At 44.8% G+C, this 18,796-nt stretch overlaps 1 protein-coding gene across 1 annotated transcript in view; it reads left to right on the top strand.

Moving 5' to 3' along the window:
* Positions 1 to 645: 645 nt before the first annotated feature.
* The window catches only part of SELP (selectin P), a 36,277-nt gene continuing 18,126 nt past the window's right edge, over positions 646 to 18,796 (top strand). Inside the window, exons 1-6 of the mRNA XM_060232450.1 lie at positions 646 to 703; positions 3,552 to 3,941; positions 6,543 to 6,650; positions 8,416 to 8,604; positions 9,881 to 10,066; positions 17,866 to 18,051. Of these exons, the coding sequence (XP_060088433.1) occupies positions 664 to 703; positions 3,552 to 3,941; positions 6,543 to 6,650; positions 8,416 to 8,604; positions 9,881 to 10,066; positions 17,866 to 18,051 (1,099 nt within the window). The 5' untranslated portion in view covers positions 646 to 663. The remainder of the gene's footprint in view (positions 704 to 3,551; positions 3,942 to 6,542; positions 6,651 to 8,415; positions 8,605 to 9,880; positions 10,067 to 17,865; positions 18,052 to 18,796) is intronic.

The raw sequence follows: 18,796 nt of genomic DNA, 5'->3' as shown, positions 1-18,796 counted from the left end.
TCTTGCCATGTTATACACTCCTCACGCTGGATAAGCCAAAAAGATAAGGAGACCTAGCTGTAGAGAAAACAAATGTAGAAATCCTGCTAAGTAATCAAAAAAGCATTTTCTGTAGTATTGCAAACATAAGTAAAAACATACATTGTTTGGTGGGGAAACAACCAGAAAACAATTACAATAATAAATCCATGTACTCACAGGCCCTCAAACACACATTGTGCTCACAGGCACAGAAATTAATACAAGCAAAAATAAACAGAACTGCAACCCTCTATAGAAACTTTTCAGTATTGTAAAAATGGCTCAGAACTTTCCAATGTCCTGTTTAAGAGGGGTAGCAGAAAATGTTTACAGTCACAAGACGCCTATTTTGGATGTTCTTAGAAGACCTTCCAATCCTTCAATCTTCTTCAGTCCGTAGGCTGTTCTGATGGAAACCGATTTCAAAACACCTTTAGTACCTGACATGATTGCATTTTTTACACTGGATAAGGCAGAAGTTGTAAAATTATTGCTGACATTGTGATCTTTGGGCATAATTTAGGCCAGCTGAAGCTCTTTTGATTCCCATTGATTCCATAGGGTGTTAGGCACCTATTAAATCTGTCTTTGCAACAAATCTTTATTTCTGACCCAAAGGCTGTGACGAGTAGGCAGTTGTGGATGAAGGAAAATGCATTGATGGTTGCTGTCATCCGCTTGGGTAAGTATTTGTGAAATTTACTTTCTTTAAAAAAGAGCCATTTTGGTTTAACATTGGCCTTGCACTCAGGATATGACGCAATAGCTTTGTGGGGAAGTTGTGTAAGTAAAACAGTGTTCAAGGTTGCCCTGATTCTGATGTGGACACCACTCCAGAGGCAAACTAGAGTGCTTCACTGGCAACCCAGCTTTAAAAGACAGCCTGGATTAGCACATCCAGGGCCGGCCCTCCCGCTAGGCAAACTAGGCAGTTGCCTAGGGTGCCGAGATGCAGGGGGCGGCAAGCGCTTAGCTTGCCTCTCTCCCTGCCGCTGCCATCGCTAGCCACCTCTGAACTCCCCCCCCATTGTGTCCTGCCCACCGCGCTCCGCATGCCTGCCCGCCGCTGCTAAAAGTGGTGGCATTCCACTCGCTCCCTTCCCCCTGGGGCTCACCGGCTAAAAGTAAGCTTAGCCAGCGAGCAGCTCGCACCTGCCAAACGGTGTTTGGCAGCTTTGGCTCCTCTGTTCTGAACCGAATCCATCACCACTGCCACCGCCGCTCTTTTCCTTCCCTCCCTTCCTGCCCCCCTCCCCGATCACCACCGCCACACTTTTCCTTCCCTCCCTTTCTTCTCAACTCCCCCCACATCGCTGCCACCACACTTTTCCTTCTCTTCCCTCTCTTTCTGCCCTAGCCCGCCCCTCCCAGTCACTGTGGCTGTACCTTCCCTTCCCTCAGGGCCGGCCCTAGCCCTTTTAGCATATCCCCGCGGCTGCCACCTACTCATGAGTAGCCCCATGCTTACTCGTGAGTAGGCGGCTGCCGGGCTACTCACGAGTAGGCAGCAGGCCCAGTGACTGGGGCGGGGGCGGAGCTCTGCTGCCTAGAGTGCCAGAAGGACTAGGGCCGGTCCTGAGCACCTCAGTGCTGAATGTTGCCGGATTTCCTGGCATGGCCACAATTGAGAAATCCTTGATTATGGAACATCATCTTTTCAAAACAAAGTTTTGATCCTCAAAGATGTGGAGAGAAGCTATTAAAATAATGCAAGTCATTTTTTTAAGAGGGGAGTATTTATTTTTTTTCTGAGGGGGTGCTATATCACTTTGCATCACATTCTTGTTCGGGCTTCATAAACTTAGATTTTGCACTATTAGCGTTTTCTCAGTCACTTGTTTCAGTCTGACCAATGGTCCATCTAGTACCACAGGGAAGCCTCCGGGCAAGGCCCATAGATGACTCCCTAGCATCTTTCTGCCTCTGAGCCATGATATCTGAGTGAGCCCTCTGGGTTTACAATCACGAGCAGATCTCTCCTCCAAAACCTCTTTTAAATCCAGCCAGTGCCCACCACCATATCTTATGGCAGTGTGTCATAGTGGCACAAGTATAATGTAATGACACAAGCCAACTATTCATGGTGTGAAATAGTATTTCCTTTGCCCATCTACGTCCATTCAGTTTCATAGTAGTGGGAAGTGTTAAGTTGCAGCCAACTTATGGTGACCCCACTGGGTTTTCAAGGCAAGAGATGTTCAGAGGTGGTTTGCCATTGTGTGACTCTGCATAGCAACCCTAGACTTTCTTGGTAGTCCCCCATCAAAGTACTAGCCAGGGCTGACACTGTCTAGCTTCGGACAAGATTGGGGTACTCTGGGCTATCTAGGTGAGGGCATCAGTTTCATGGCAGAAAGTGATAGAAAGTCCCATCAAGTCACAGCCAATTTATTGTGACCCTGTAGTGTTTTCAAGGCAAGAGACATTCAGAGGTGGTTTGCCCTTGCCTGTCTCTGCATAGTGACCCTGCTTCTCCTTGGTGGTCTCCCATCCAAACACTGACCAGGTCCAACCCTACTTAGCTTCCAGGATTTGATGAGATTGGGCTAGCCTGAGCTATCCAAATCAGAACCATCAGTTTCTGTGGAGAAACACCATCTTTGGTGTGGGGCTAACTTTCTGTGGGCTGGATGGGAGGAGACTATCAAACTTTTGGTAAGGCTTGGCCTAATCTCCTCCTCATTCCACCTTCTCTCCTGTTTCCAACCAGTAACCTGAGGGCAACTCCCTAGAGATGACAGGAAATCCATCAAGATTATGAGGAGATCTGCCCCAGAATGTTGCAGGAGGGAGAGCCAATTCCTGCTCCCAGGCCAGAGACGGTGGCCATTTTGGGGGGTTATGTTTGACCAGTTTACCCCAGAATAAAGAAGTAATGTACCTGTCCTGCATACTACCTAGAAGGGGCATGAGTTTTGAATATGGAGAGAGATGAAGCACTTTTGTCCTCATTATTTTATTTCTTCCACTCATTTCCAATGTGCTTGTATATAGTTGTGAGTTTTAAAAAAATCCTTTGATTGTTAAAGCAGTAAAGTCCCTCTGTACCACATGGTTCTCCCAACTGCTTGGAAATGCTAGGAGTGGGGTGGGGAATCCCTAGGGTACAGAAAGGTGACAAAACAGCCAATTGCCAACTCTCTAGGGGAGCCCTAATGATCCCTCAGAAACCCCAAGGTGGGTTCCTAGAGACTTGAGAGGGAGGTTAGGAGGCTGTCTTGCCTAACCAGAGCCCAACACAGGGACAGTGGTGGCATCAATACCTTGGGGCAGTGGAGTAGAACAGCCCCTTCAGGTGTCAGGTTAGAATCACAGGAAGGGTAGGCAAAGCAGGGCCCATCAGTTGACGCAGGTGCAGTCTGCCACAGTTTCATAAGGCAACTCTAAGTTCTAACATTATAGGAAGGGGAGAAAAGTTTATTTCTATCAAAATTATGCACTGTGTAGAGAAAGCTATAGCTCTCTTAGCATGGCACCAGAATCACTGTTTACCTGTTCTAACACCTCTTGGCAACTTGCTACTCCGGCAGCACTCTTGTCTCCAATGGCTGTGAGTGGCTGGACTTACCACTATGGGACTCAATCAGAGCTGACCTGGGAAGATGCAAGGACGTATTGCCGGACCTTCTACACTGACTTGGTAGCAATTCAAAACCAAGAAGAAATCCAATACCTCAATAAACACATACCCCGCCATAAAACATACTACTGGATTGGGATCCGGAAGATTAACAATGTTTGGACCTGGGTAGGAACCAATAAAACCCTGATGAAGGAGGCAGAGAGTTGGGCTAAGGGCGAGCCCAACAACAAACGTTCTAACCAGGACTGTGTGGAGATTTACATTAAAAGGGATTTGGAGTCTGGGAAGTGGAACGACGAACCTTGCACGAAAAAGAAGCGGGCATTGTGCTACACAGGTAATGATGTATAGACCATTCTGTATTGTTGCATTGCATCCAGCACAAAAGCTTGGATGCAATGTGTGTAGTGTGTGTGTGTAGGCATGTGTATGTGAAATGAGTATACGTGACCATGACCTAGGGCCCCAGTGAGCCTAGGTTGAACTGTGAACACAGTATCTGACACAGGCTGCTCCTACATGCAGACAATTCTCTGGATAGCTCTTTCTGTTGCTGAAAATGCAGAGGCATTCTCAGTAGCAATGGAGCACTCACATGGAAGTTTTTCTGACACTTTCTTTGCTTCAGTCCTCCTCCATCACTTCCATTGTCCCTCCCACTGCCAGTGGTTTTTCTTTTTAAAAATCCAGAATAGCTGTCATTATAATGTTATAACGTAGTAACAATCTATTACAACAGTATACAAGTTTCCAGCTTTCTTTCTTTTCTTTTCTTTTTTATATCAAGACCTTTTGGTTGCTTGCACACTTTTGCAGAAAGGGTAGAGACGTGGCTGGTTTTTTAAGCTGAAAGTTGGGAAGTAGTACATTAATGCAACAGACTGAAATAATGGTATAGCAATATAGCAAATATTAATTCCCTTCCCCAATCGCCTGCAAAAAGGCCCTTGGTGGAGGGGGAATATGGTTGCTGAGGAAATGTAGTAAGAAATAGCACTGATGTGGGTAGAGCCTGAAAAAAAATGCATACTTACCTACCACATGGTGTCCAGAGGCACTGGCGGTGATCTTTCTCAGAAGATCTTGCTCATCAGCACTGACTGGCTCGTGACATTAGAAATCAACCCACTCCCCCACTGGTGAAATTTTTAAACTGGTGAAATTTTTAAGCTGTTTGTAATTAGGGCATCAAATTAGAGACCTGGCTTTGTCCTAATGGAGGAGAAAATAGTGCCTCCAGATTTATAAGCCTGTTGTACAACCTCTGTTAAAATCTGAAGGTGCTTGTGGGAATTCATTGATGATGATGCTTGATCAGCCTAAGTCAAGGGAAAAACTGGGAGCACCCATGTTTATTTTTCACGTTTGTTCTGTTCTTGTTGAATGTATAACGGAGTCAGGTTGAACTCTGAAACCGAAAGGGACATTTTTTAAGGGGAAATGTACTCTCCTTTTCCTCCTGCCTTTCTTAGCCTTAAAATATGGCTTGGCAGTATAATATCTCTTGATATTTCTGCTTATAACTCATCTCTTCAGAAATATAATCTGAATAGACTCATGGATGAGAACACCACTCCTCATGTTCTGATAGCTTTAGGGTAAGCCCAATGGTGTGAGAAGTTAAAATTCACCACTTCTACTTTTTCAAACTATACTGCTCAATGCTAACAAATTTGAACACTCACCCATGCTGGCACAATGAACTTAATTGAGGTAGGGATCTGAGAGAAGAATTCAGTTTTGATTTTTATCAAAACGTGGGGTATTGAAGTTTGGAAAAGTACAACTTTTCTCAAATCTGCATGAAATACCTACACATGCCAAGATCCCCTACTCAGCAGCTCTAGATGGTACAGGAAGCTTTTCTTCATGGCTTTCAGGCACTTGACTTGCAGTTTGAAGTTTTTACTTGATATGGCCATGCGTAAGTTGAGCTCCTGTAAGGAACTGTCACAACTTGGACTGAAGGCAGGGAAAACTGGCCTTGAAATCTTACTGCTTTGAGGATGAAGGCAAGCAGAAATGGGACTGTAATAACCTGTCCTGGTCTCACCCAAGAAATCCTAGTAATTATAAATGTGTGGAAAAGTTACATTTATGACATAGACTGCTTTCACACAGGTAGGGGTTGCCAGCTTTGGGTTGGGAAATTCCTGGATATTTGGGGGTTGAGCCTAGTGAGGGCAGGGTTTGGGAAGGGGAGAGATTTCAGTAGGGTTTAATGCCATGGAGTCCACCTTCCAAAGCAGCCGTTTTCTCTCAGCTTTCTGGTAGGGTTGCCAGGCCCTGCCAGACTCTGGGGGGCGATGACATCACCCAGAATTGGCACCATAGAGTTTTTACCCAAATTGCTAGAACGTCCCCCGTGCAATGTGCTCAGCATGATGATGTGACTTCTAGATGATGTCCAGGCACATTGAGCATGACAGATCTCTTTGGGGGTGGGGCCAGCTCCATGCCAGCAGGTTGGGCCCCCCGAAACTGGGGGACCCCTGTCTCCAGTGGGAGGCTGGGAACCCTACTTTCTGGAGGTTTGTTGTAATTCCAGGAGATAGCCATTCTCCACCTGGAGGTTGGCAAGCCTACACATGAGGATTCTTCCTGTCATGGAAACAGGAAGTTCCCTCCCCCCAATTAACAGGAAACATTCACATGACATCATGCTTGGTCCAAGCAGGACTTCTGGGGTTCCTGTGGGGAGAGTGTGGCTCTAAGTTGCCATTGTACCTAAACTTTTTTGCAAGTGTGATGAGATAAAGAGTGGGGGAGGCAGTGGCAGCAGTGATCAGAATAGGGTGTGGGGGTATAGATCCCATTCTTGCCCATTTGTGCATACGTTGCTGCAGTTGCCATGACCGGGGTCACATTTTTGTGGCCCCCATGAAGAAGCAGCCATAGAAATGAGAGGACTCTTAATGCAGGTCTGTCTCCTATACAGCATCTTGTCAGCCTTCCTCCTGCAGCCAGAATGGCGAGTGTGTGGAGACCATTGGGAACTACACCTGCCGCTGTTATCCTGGCTTCTTTGGGCCTGAGTGTGAAGATGGTGAGTCTCTATCTTATTCATTCATTCATTAAACAATGTCCAGAGTCAATGCTGGGTGATAAAGAATGTTCACTATGGCCATGGTTCTGACAGAACATCTAATAATATCTAGCATTTTACACAGACAGAACTTTCAATTATTAAAAGTGAGCAAATCAGAAAAGCTCTGATGGGTCAGCTCTTGCTTCATCCATTCCAGCATCCTTTCCCCCTCAGCAGCCAAACAGATGTCCTTGGGAAGCCTACCTGCAGGGCAAACAGACCAAAGTCTTGTCCTTGTTCCTGTCCCCCATCAATTGGAATTCAGAGCCTTCAAAGATGACCATTTAGTCATCATGGCTCATAGCCACCTATCTCCCATGAATTTATCTACCCTCTGTTAAAGCCCTGCAGTGTTTCCATATATGTTATTCTGACAATGGCACAGTGAGTTTGGTCAGTATTATTAATTTATTCAGATGTTTATGCCTGCTTTTCTTCCCAATATAAGAACATCATTCCCATCTCGTCCAATTAATCATCCCAGTAACCACCCAACAATGTGGGTTAGGCTAAGAGTGTCCCAAGGTCACCCAGAGAATTCCTGAAGCAGAGTTAGGGATCGGAACCCAGATTCCCAGGATTCTAGGATGACATTTTAACCACTATACCACATCGGCCATCCATATCACAGAAGAGAGATGAAACAGAGAGAGAGAGGCAACGTAATAATGAATTCATGGCTGAGAGGAGCTCCAAATTACCATTCTATATATGTTCTACATCTAGTATTGTTCTAAGTTTTTACTGGGGGGGTGGGGGGTGAGGAACTGGCTAAACAACCCTCCTATTTTGCCTGTGAAGAAGTCTATTACAAAGCCAGGGAAATCCTTTCCTCTTGTAAACACAACTACCTTTCTATACACTGAGACTACTTTGTTGAATTATACATCAGAAACACAGCTGGTTTTAGCAGTACATACTGTAGAACAGAGTGACCAACAGAGTGTTTAGTTCCAGATGGCAGAATTACTACCTTACTTACAGTGAAATCCTAAACTGAGTTATACTCTTCAAAATCCATTGAAGTTAATGGGCTTAAAAGGGTGACTTCTGCTTAGCATTGCATTGCATTGTTATTTTCTTAGACTGCGATTACCCACACTAAATAATGCACTTTCAATTCACTTTCAGTGCACTTTCCAAATGGATTTTGCCAGTCCACACAGTAAAATTGAACATATGAACATATGAACATATGAAGCTGCCTTATACTGAATCAGACCTTTGGTCCATCAAAGTCAGTATTGTCTTCTCAGACTGGCAGCGGCTCTCCAGGGTCTCAAGCTGAGGTTTTTCCACACCTATTTGCCTGAACCCTTTTTTGGAGATGCCGGGGATTGAACCTGGGACCTTCTGCTTCCCAAGCAGATGCTCTACCACTGAGCCACCATCCCTCCCCTTGGAGAGTGCATTGAAATCCAGTTGGAGAGTGCATTGAAAGTGCATTATTTAGTATGCACTGTGCTTTTTCACTGTGGTATTTTGCCCTCTTCCAACTGGTAGGCAGTGCTATGGGGCAAAAATGAAAACTTCTTGTTCCTGAAATGGCTGCCATGATTCACTTCATACATTTTACGGGACAAGAGTTATGAGAGTTCATGATCTCCAGAACTCTTCCCAAGGCACAACATTTTGAGTATCTTTCATGGCAGGTGTGTATTTAAAATAAAGTAGATTTAATGGTAATGATGGCATGAACTGACGTTTCTTTGTTTCCATTTAGTTGTAAAGTGCAAGGAGGTGGATGCTATCCATCACCCACTATCCATAAACTGCAGCCATCCTCTGGGATACTTCAGTTACAAATCCAGCTGCACCTTCAGTTGCGACGAAGGCTTTGAAATGAGTGGGCCAGACACCTTGCAGTGCTCACCTTATGGGAACTGGACAGCACAGATGCCACAGTGTGTAGGTATGTGGCTGTTGTGGCTGGTGGTGTGCCAGCACATGGGAGGCAGCTCTCTTTCTGCTTGCTGGTTGTGAGCTCATTCTTTGGTCAAGCACCGCAAGCTTTTTCAGCAGGTTATTTCACTAGGCAGTATGGTACAGTCAGGGGAACGCAGTTCCGTTTGGCTCGGTGTCCGGGGTGTGTGGCCTAATATGCAAATGAGTTCCTACTGTGAAACAATGGTGATGTCAGGGGTGTGGCTTAATATGCAAATGAGTTCCTGTTGGGCTTTTAAAATTTTGTTAAAAGCCCTGTACAGTGCAACTGGTAGCATTTCACACATGCATGTTCTCACACAGCAAGGCTGCTAAATGATAGGGCATTTTAGAGGTCATTGCATAATGTCACCATAAGTCAGAAATGACTTGACAGCACATAACATACTCATACCGTGTACCGAGTTCGATACAAAGTGCTGGTTATTACCTTTAAAGCCCTATATGGCTGAGGACCTGCCTACTTGAGGGACTGTCTCTCCCCATATGAACCCCAGAGAGCGCTGAGGTCAGCTGGAAAGAACCAGCTGATTATCCCTGGGCCAAGGGAGGCCAAATTGAAGACTACTCGGGAACGGGCCTTCTCTATTGCAGCTCCACTACTGTGGAACCAGCTCCCGGAGGAAGTGCGGGCCCTGTGGTGTTTGGACCAATTCCGCAGGGCCTGCAAGACCTTTCTCTTTAAAATGGCCTTCACTTAATGCTGAGCCAAGATAGATTCGCTGAAGATGCTTTTTAGCCACTGAATTTTATAGAAGATCTGAGTTATAGCACCATAATGTTAATTTAATATAAGTCGATTTAAATGATGGTTTTATGTAATTGTAATTATTGTGTAGTATGGTTTTACTGTGTATTGTATTTATGTGTTGTGAGCCGCCCTGAGCCTGCCTTGACAGGGAGGGTGGGATATAAATAAAAAGTTGTTGTTATTATTATTATTATTATTATTATTATTATTATTATTATAAAATACTCAGGGCCTATTCTTCTGCTCTGCTCATCTTCTTTGTCCTGCAATATACCCTCCAAAACCACACAGATAAGGGCTTTCTGGGGTGTTTGACTGGACAGATGGGTTGGTCAAAAAACAAAGCAAAATAGAACCTGAAAGATCAGGGCAATATTTCTCCTCCATTGGCTCTCTGTATCTAATTTTAGGTTTCTGTAGTAGCAGTAATGATAGTAGTAATCGCCGTAATAATGCCTAACTGACTTCCTGCTTTGTTTTCTTCTTTTGTTAGATGTACAGTGCCGACCATTAAACAGTCCTGCATATGGTGAGCGCCACTGTTCTCCCATCCATAGGGAATTCCAGTACCAGTCTGTTTGCCATTTTAACTGCAAAGAGGGCTTTGTAGTACATGGAGCAGAGACCAGTGTATGTGAAGCAACTGGTGAATGGACTTCCCCAGAGCCAATATGTCAAGGTTTGTTCTTCTCCCTAAATTCTGTTCTTACATTCTTGCATTGGTGTTCAATACTTGGGAGGGTCAACAATTGAACAAGGGCATCCACCATCAAAGGTCAAGGCCAAAAATATACCATGATGTGGACAATTGCCACTAATCATTATGTTTAGAGTCATGTAATTAACATGCTTTACATATCACTTTTATAACACTGAAGGATTCTGAACTAATGCTGGTGTGCATGATGTATTTAGGATTGTCACCTTTCTACTGGCACAGTTCTTGTGTTATTAATACCTGATATGTGGGAATTAAGATGAAGCTTTTTCTAGTATGAGCATAAAATAAAAAGAAAAGCTTAATTTATAAAAAAAAATTCTACTTGTCAAGCTGCAGATCAATGTCAGTAAAAATTGTCAATCCTAAATGCACTTATTCTGAAATCATTATATATAATTCTCAATGAGTGATACCAGACGGGCAGTTTGGGGTGGTTGGGAGGTGTTCCGAATTGGACCAGCTCAAAAAGAGCTGTCCCGAAGCCTCCACACGCTCCCCAGTGAAGCACCTGCATTCCGTCTGCCAGGTGACCAGGCACCTCCAGACATGGAGGTGCCTCAGAAGCTGGACTGCTCTTTCTTCCCCCAACAAGTTGTGCTCATGCGCTCAAGTGCCCCCAACAGTTTTTAAGGGGGAAAAAAGGCGGAAGCGGCTTGGGGTGGCTTGGCGCTTTCACACAGTCAAGTCGCTTTGCATCCACTGACTGGGTGACTGGTTGTCAGATCAGAAATTTGCTACCACTTCGGAAGTGGTAGCTTTTTGAGCTGGCCTGTGGAGGCCGGAGTATGGGACAGGAACAGGTGGGAGATGTTTGTGTGTGGAAGGATATTTTGGGTCGATTTCAGAGCTGTCTCTGTGTCAGCTCAAAGTGCCAGTCTGTAATCACCCAATATGACCCTATATTGGATCCTTAAATCCACAACTTGGGGCTATGACTAAAAAAAGACAGATCTTTATACAAACATGAAAAAGCTCTTGGTTTGCAGAAAAATCTAAAAGAGAGTGAAACCCCCCAAATAATGGACATAGCACTTATAGATTTAAAAAAATGAATGCAATCAATCACAATAATATTGCCAGCCTTCAAGCCTTATTTTCTTTCGTAAAAGGCAGAGTGCATGGGCCATGGCTTTTCCTAGGGCTGTTTTGTCCTCCAAATACATCCCAGTTGCTAGAGAGTTGCCAGGCTCAGCTCAGGAAATACCCGGGGCCTTTGGGGGTGGAGTCTGGTGTGATTTGAGTAGGAAAAGAAAAATTGTAAGAGAAAAGCAGGAGAAAGGGAAGGTGCATGTATATATCCAGGAGCCACAGAGATGAAAAATACTCATCAGACATAGCCAGTAATGCCTATATTTTTATTTTGCAGCCAAATCTTGCCCTTCAAAAATCTGAAAATTAAACACCATAATTAAATCAAATCTCTTATTTGCTTTCTTGTGGCTGACCCCTTAGCCTCTTCAGTATCTCCCAGGGCCGGATCTAGGGGGGAGCAGAGGGGGCGCTTGTCCAGGGTGCCACCAGAGGGGGGGGGCATCAAGTTAGAGATGGAGTCCATTCTATTCTATGGGCCCATAAGGGGGTGTCATTTTTAAATCCCCCCCTATCGCAGCGCCAGCCTCACGGCCTCACTGGATCTCTATATTTCAGTCTCTTCGGGGTATTTTACTTGTTTCGATGGATGGGACCACTGCAGCTTTGTGTTTTTTCTCACACAATATAGGCTCACGAGAACTTGAACTTAAAACCACAGATTTATTGTTACAAACAGTCTTAAACTGGGGATATGGGAGATATTTACACAGGTTACTATTTTGTTTCAGGCTTCACGATTACTTTTTCTTTTGTTTTGAGTCTTTCACCGTTACACAGTTCACCTTCAACTCCCTCTCCACCTTTTGTCGAGGTCTGGCCTCTTGGGATAGATGTGTCTAGTCACACCCCTCGACTGAAGACTCTTCTCTCAGCCCTTCTTGGTGTCTCTGACCCACATCTACTCCCTCAACCTCCTCACTAGGTCTTTAGAGTAGTTTCCTGGTGTCTGCGACCGTTCAGGTCTTTAACTGACTCACACACACACACACAGCCCTCTCGGCTGGTTAGGTCAAGCTGGCAGTCTCTGGAAGACTTCCCCGTCTCCTCATCCAGCTTCTTCTCAGGATCAGCTTCTTCTCAGCCTCTCTCAGGCCCGAACTGACCCTCTCAGTCTTTCTGTCAGGCTCCCACTCTGACAGACTCCTGACAGAACTCCTGCCTCAGCAGTTTCCCTCACTCAACTAACTTTTTTCCCTCCCTGGGAGCTCAGAGCACTTTGCCCCCACCCTCAGGTCACCTGACGCAGCCCTGTGCGTCTTCAGCTTATGCTTAACCCATTGCTTTCCGTCACATGTCCCTCCCCCTTTTGAGACATTGCGCAAGGCGAAAGGTCTCAGCCTTTTGCTGAGCAATGGGACATGGGCACACTTGCTTGGGTTACACTACGTTATAACACTTTTGTCATAACACCAACTTCAAAATTATATACATTCTTCCTCAGTTATACAGACTAATTTTCTTTAACATTACTATACAAACAGACTTTTAAAATTTTACATTCTTCTTGATAGTGCATCTGCTATCACATTTTGCTTCCCAGGGATATGCTGGATGTCAAAGTTGTAATCTTGGAGCTGTAAACTCCATCTTATGAGTTTGCTGTTCGTATCTTTAACCTGGTTCAACCATTTCAGGGGAGAATGATCTGTACACAGTGTAAACTTCCTTCCCCATAGGTATGGTTTCAATTTACCTATTGCCCACACAATCGCTAAACACTCTTTTTCAATTACTGAGAGGTGTTGCTCTCGGTCCAATAACTTTCTACTCAGATACAGAACTGGATGATACAGTCCTTCCTCTCCTTGCTGACTTAATGTTGCACCTACCCCAACATTAGATGCATCAGTAAAGAGGGTAAACTCCTTTGAAAACTCTGGAGTTTTCAACACTGGCTCAGTGGTCAGAACCACTTTCAGATGTTCATACGCTTTTTGACACTCTGCATTCCAGATTACTGGATCAGGGTTCTTCTTCTTGGTGCACTCACATAGCGGTGCTGCTATCGTGCTAAACTCAGGTATAAACCTCCTGTAGTATCCTACTACGCCCAAAAACGCTCGAATTTCCTTCTTAGTTTGGGGTCTAGGCCACTCATGTATGGCTTGCACCTTTCCCCAATCTGCTTTGATCTTACCTCCTCCTAGCACATGCCCTAAATACTTAACCTCGGCCATGGCTAGTTGACACTTAGATGCCTTGATGGTGAGACCCGCATCTTTCACTCGTTGTAACACAATGGCCACATGCTGCAAATGTTCCTTCCATGTAGCACTGAAAATAGCAATATCGTCAATATATGCAAGCGCAAATTCTTTCAGTCCCACTAACATCTTATCAATTACTCTCTGGAATGTGGAGGGAGCATTCCTTAACCCAAATGGTAACACAATAAACTCAAAGAGTCCCTCTTTGGTTACAAACGCTGTTTTCTGCTGATCCTTTGGATCCATAGCTACCTGCCAATAACCTTTTGTCAAATCTAAGGTGGTAATAAAATTGGCAGCTCCAATTGTCTCGACTAACTCGTCTATGCGAGGCATTGGATACACATCCGGTACTGTGATCTTATTCAGTCTTCTGTAGTCCACACAAAACCTCATGGTTTTGTCCGGTTTGGGTACTAGGACTACAGGTGAGGCCCATGGACTTTCTGATGGTACAATCAAACCCAATTTCAACATTTCTTCTACCTCCTGCTGTACATACTTGGCATTCGGGCCGGTCACTCTATATGGTTGGAGTGCTACAGGCCTCGAATCCCCTGTGTCAATCTTGTGACACGCTAGGTTTGTCTTACCTGGTACATCTGAAAAAATTGTTTTGTACCCTCCCAATATTGTTTGTAACTGGCCTCTTTGTTCTCCATTAAGAGAAGGGGCGAACTGAACCTCCTTAAGGGTCTCTTCCTGGGATATTTTCCCCCAACCCGACAATTCAGTTCCCGCACACTCTCCCTTCTTTGCAATTAAAACCAAATTACCCCTGTCAAAATAAGGTTTTAACATATTTACATGGAACACTTTACATTGTTCACCATCTTCACTTAAATTCACTACATAGTTCACATTGGAGACTTTATGGGCGATGGTATAAGGTCCCTCCCAGGCCACATCTAACTTGTTCTTCTTCCTGGGCTTTAAAACCAGTACTCTATTTCCTGGCTTGAACTCTCTGTCTCTGGACTTGGAGTCGTACCACTGCTTCTGCCGTCGTTGCGATCTTCTCATGTTGTCTGCAGTCTCCATCATCTGCTTGGCAATTCTTCCGGCGATGCATTGTTCTTGCTTCTGCTGAATGAGCCGCTGCAGTTCTGTTTCACAAGTGGTGATGCATAGCTGGTATGTAGATGGGGAAGCTTTACTGCTCAAAACTTGCACGGTTGGTTTCCTAGCTTGGACAACAGTTCCATTAGTTGTCTTGGGAGAGGATGACAAAGGTGCACACATACCAACTGACGACTCTGATCGAAGAGGCTTGCTGGACTGGACGATTTCTTGCTCTGTTGCTTGGCTGTGTCCTCTGCTCACTGGTTGGGCCACCTCAGAGGGTTCCAAAGAGCCAAACATGCTCTCCCACTCTTCTTCTGTCATCTCCCCAGTTCTCTGCCATAGTTCCTTCAGGCTGTCATCTTGTTGCTGCTCTCTGAGGAATTCTGCAGCAGGGATGGTCTGCAACATTGTTTCCTCTTCTTCTGCTGGTTGCTGTACACACACCTCAGGAGCTGCTTCTGGCCTGCTTCTGGTAACAATGTTTACAGGATTAGCTTGCTGTCTCTTTAACTCAGCAGCTAAATCATTGCCCAATAAAAGCGATGTTCCTATGTCACTCAGGACTCCCACAATCCAATCACCTTGGAACTCTCTATACTTGATAGGAACTTCTGCTAGGGCCACTTCAAATGTAGGTCCTTTAATGCCTTTTATGGTGTAAGTTTTCCCAGGCAAATACTGATGACTTTTTACTAATTCTGGCTGTATTAGGGTAACACGCGCCCCTGTGTCCCTATAAGCCTTGACTTCCTTGTCATTTACTGTCACAGTCTCAGTATATTCCTCATCCAAGCTTTCCTGTACCTTCCACACTTTCAGAACACTAGCGGGTCTTTCTGGTGGTGTGTTCTCTGGAAGTGAGGGGTTTGTTTCTGCTTCTTTCTGTTGACTCTGTACCATTTTAACTGTCTTAGCTGGTGGGGTCTTTTTTCCTTTTTCTGGGCAAAACCTGGCATAGTGCCCTATTGCCCCACATTGGAAACAAGCAGCCTGAGTCTTCCTGTATGGAGGTGGACTGTACCGGTTTGCAGGGTTGTTGTTACCCGCCCCAGACTTCTCTGGAGAGTTCCAGACTCGGGGTTTTTTAGTTGGAGCAGTCCACATTGAACTCCCTAGATCTGATTCAATCTCATCTAGAATCACAACTGCTTCTTCTACTGTCTTCAATTTCTTGTCTCTCAGAACCCACCTATACTGAGAGGGGACTTGGTTATAAAACTGTTCCAAGCCCACTAAGTTTTTCAGGTCCTCTAAAGTGGAAACTTTACTCCCTTCTACCCATCTGTTCAGGGCTCTGTCTAACCGACAACCTAGTTGAGAGTATGTTTCTCCAGGCTTCCTTCTGATTGCTCTAAATTTTTTCCTGCTTTGCTCTGCTGTTAAGCCAAAGCGGACTCTGACCCTTTCCTTGTACAATTGATAATCAGAAGTTTCCTCATCCCTCAGTTCAGAGTAGATTTCACTCAACTCTCCACAGATCTGAGGTCTCAAATAAATCATTCTGTCCTCATCAGCAACTCTTAAATCTTTACATGTTCTTTCAAAATTAAACAAAAAAGCTTCTACATCATCCCCTTTTTGGTACTTGGGGAATTTCTTTTGTTCTACTGTGAGTCGCCTCTCATTTCTAGTATCACATTGAAACTCAGGCCTTCCCTGAATCTCCTGGAGTTTCAAACTGTACATTTTTTCCTCATGTTCTCTCTCTCTTTCCGCTTCCCTCTCTCTGCGTTCTCTCTCCGCTTCCCTTTCTCTGTGTTCTCTCTCTGCTTCCCTTTCTCTGTGTTCTCTCTCCTCTCTTTCTCTCTCTGATTCCAGCTTAGCTATTTCCATTGCTTTTTCTCTCTCTGCTTCCCTTTCTCTGTGTTCTGCTTGAATCTTGGCCATCTGAATTTCTTTTTCTGCCTCTATTCTGGCCAATTCCAACTGTATTTTCATAGCCTCTATGCTCTGACTAGGATTCTCCTCAGGAATCTCTTCTTGTGTCTGCCCATCCCCCGTGGCTGTGGTAGTTCTCTTAGGAGGAGCCATTTCTGACAGGAATTTTTCACAAATCTGTCTTAATTCCTTTACTGCAGTGTCCCTCTACTCTCTGTGTGTCTTAGTGACACTTATTTTGGGGTGTTCCTTCGAAATCCCGACGCTGGCAACCAATTATCGCAGCGCCAGCCTCACGGCCTCACTGGATCTCTATATTTCAGTCTCTTCGGGGTATTTTACTTGTTTCGATGGATGGGACCACTGCAGCTTTGTGTTTTTTCTCACACAATATAGGCTCACGAGAACTTGAACTTAAAACCACAGATTTATTGTTACAAACAGTCTTAAACTGGGGATATGGGAGATATTTACACAGGTTACTATTTTGTTTCAGGCTTCACGATTACTTTTTCTTTTGTTTTGAGTCTTTCACCGTTACACAGTTCACCTTCAACTCCCTCTCCACCTTTTGTCGAGGTCTGGCCTCTTGGGATAGATGTGTCTAGTCACACCCCTCGACTGAAGACTCTTCTCTCAGCCCTTCTTGGTGTCTCTGACCCACATCTACTCCCTCAACCTCCTCACTAGGTCTTTAGAGTAGTTTCCTGGTGTCTGCGACCGTTCAGGTCTTTAACTGACTCACACACACACACACAGCCCTCTCGGCTGGTTAGGTCAAGCTGGCAGTCTCTGGAAGACTTCCCCGTCTCCTCATCCAGCTTCTTCTCAGGATCAGCTTCTTCTCAGCCTCTCTCAGGCCCGAACTGACCCTCTCAGTCTTTCTGTCAGGCTCCCACTCTGACAGACTCCTGACAGAACTCCTGCCTCAGCAGTTTCCCTCACTCAACTAACTTTTTTCCCTCCCTGGGAGCTCAGAGCACTTTGCCCCCACCCTCAGGTCACCTGACGCAGCCCTGTGCGTCTTCAGCTTATGCTTAACCCATTGCTTTCCGTCACACCCCCCCTCAAAAAACATGAAGATTCGGTCCTGGTATCCCCCAATGTATCTCTGTACTTGTGGAAACTAGAAAGACTGGCAATCGGAAAGAGATGAGCAGACACACAACTTGTGTCTGATTTTGAAAGTCTCCACTGAAACCAAATTAATTTGAAGGACATCCACTGTGCCTATCAAGAGGCTTTTCTAAACTGTGGGTGGTGGAGAGACACATGGACAGCAAACTACAAACTTCAGGCCTGGGATGCTGGCATGATCATTCATAGCAGTGGCTAGGCATGCCAGGAACCATGGGAAATATAGTTCATATGGCTTATAAACTAAGCTAATCGAATTTAAAACATCTGATATGAAGATACTATTTGACTAGCTGTTTTATTAATGCCCTTTGTTTCATATGACTTATTTCTTACTCATGATTTCTGAACTCACTCCCACTCTCTTTATTTTCCTAGTCAAGCAATGCAAAAAATTAGAATCTCCTGTGAGAGGAACAATGGACTGCATACATCCATTGGGTGACTTTGCACACAACTCCACTTGCAGCTTTGCTTGTGAAGCTGGATTTCAGCTCAGTGGCTCAAAGATCTTGCACTGCAATGCATCCAGTCAGTGGACAGCCCACGTACCCATCTGTCACGGTATGGTACCTAATCTAGATTCTGCAGCTCCATAGGAGAATCATCCTTCTCAGTTTGTTATTACATGTTTACTGCAGCTAATACACACTTAGCACTCCTGTTGTTGGAATTATTGTTATAGGAGGAGGGGCACTGATCATCAACAAGCAGGTCAATGACTCAGGGAAACGTTTGTACTTTGTCAAAGCCCAGAAGTTGTATAACCTTTTTCATTATTCCAAAAGCTAGCTACCTGAGGGATCAAACAAGACAAAGATCCTGCAACCTCTCTGTCTGTCTGTGAAATGTAAATTGGAGCCTTATGTAGCCTGTTTGTCTCAAGGGTCGTGCAGTAGAATGATGGTTCAATTTGCACTCATTTTCAGTGACAACTAGCTGCCTCACTTTTCTGTTAGCTGTTTAAAGGAAAATGTAGGTGTGTGCTTTCCTTTAAATGCAAAGAGCAGAGTGGGGGAACCCAGTTTAAATAGTCGAACCAAGTGAGGGTTGAACCTGGTCTCCTGCCCTTGCAGAGGCCCGAGGCAAACTGAGGCTGGACAAGCCTGCAATAGGTATTTTCATCTGTTTGAAACCTTGCTGGATATAATAGTAACCAACCTAAATCAGGTCCTGCTGAATCTATGGTAAATAAAGTGTGGGGATGAGGTAAGGAGTGAAAACACAGCATGGATGAGCAGCAAGGGGAAGTTGAATGTACAATTGAAAGAGTTCAGCTGCTCTTAGGAAGAGAGTTGCATCCACTTTG

Source organism: Heteronotia binoei, chromosome 2 (assembly GCF_032191835.1).
Source record: "Heteronotia binoei isolate CCM8104 ecotype False Entrance Well chromosome 2, APGP_CSIRO_Hbin_v1, whole genome shotgun sequence".
Lineage (NCBI taxonomy): Eukaryota > Metazoa > Chordata > Lepidosauria > Squamata > Gekkonidae > Heteronotia > Heteronotia binoei.
This window is presented reverse-complemented; position numbering and strand designations above follow the sequence as displayed.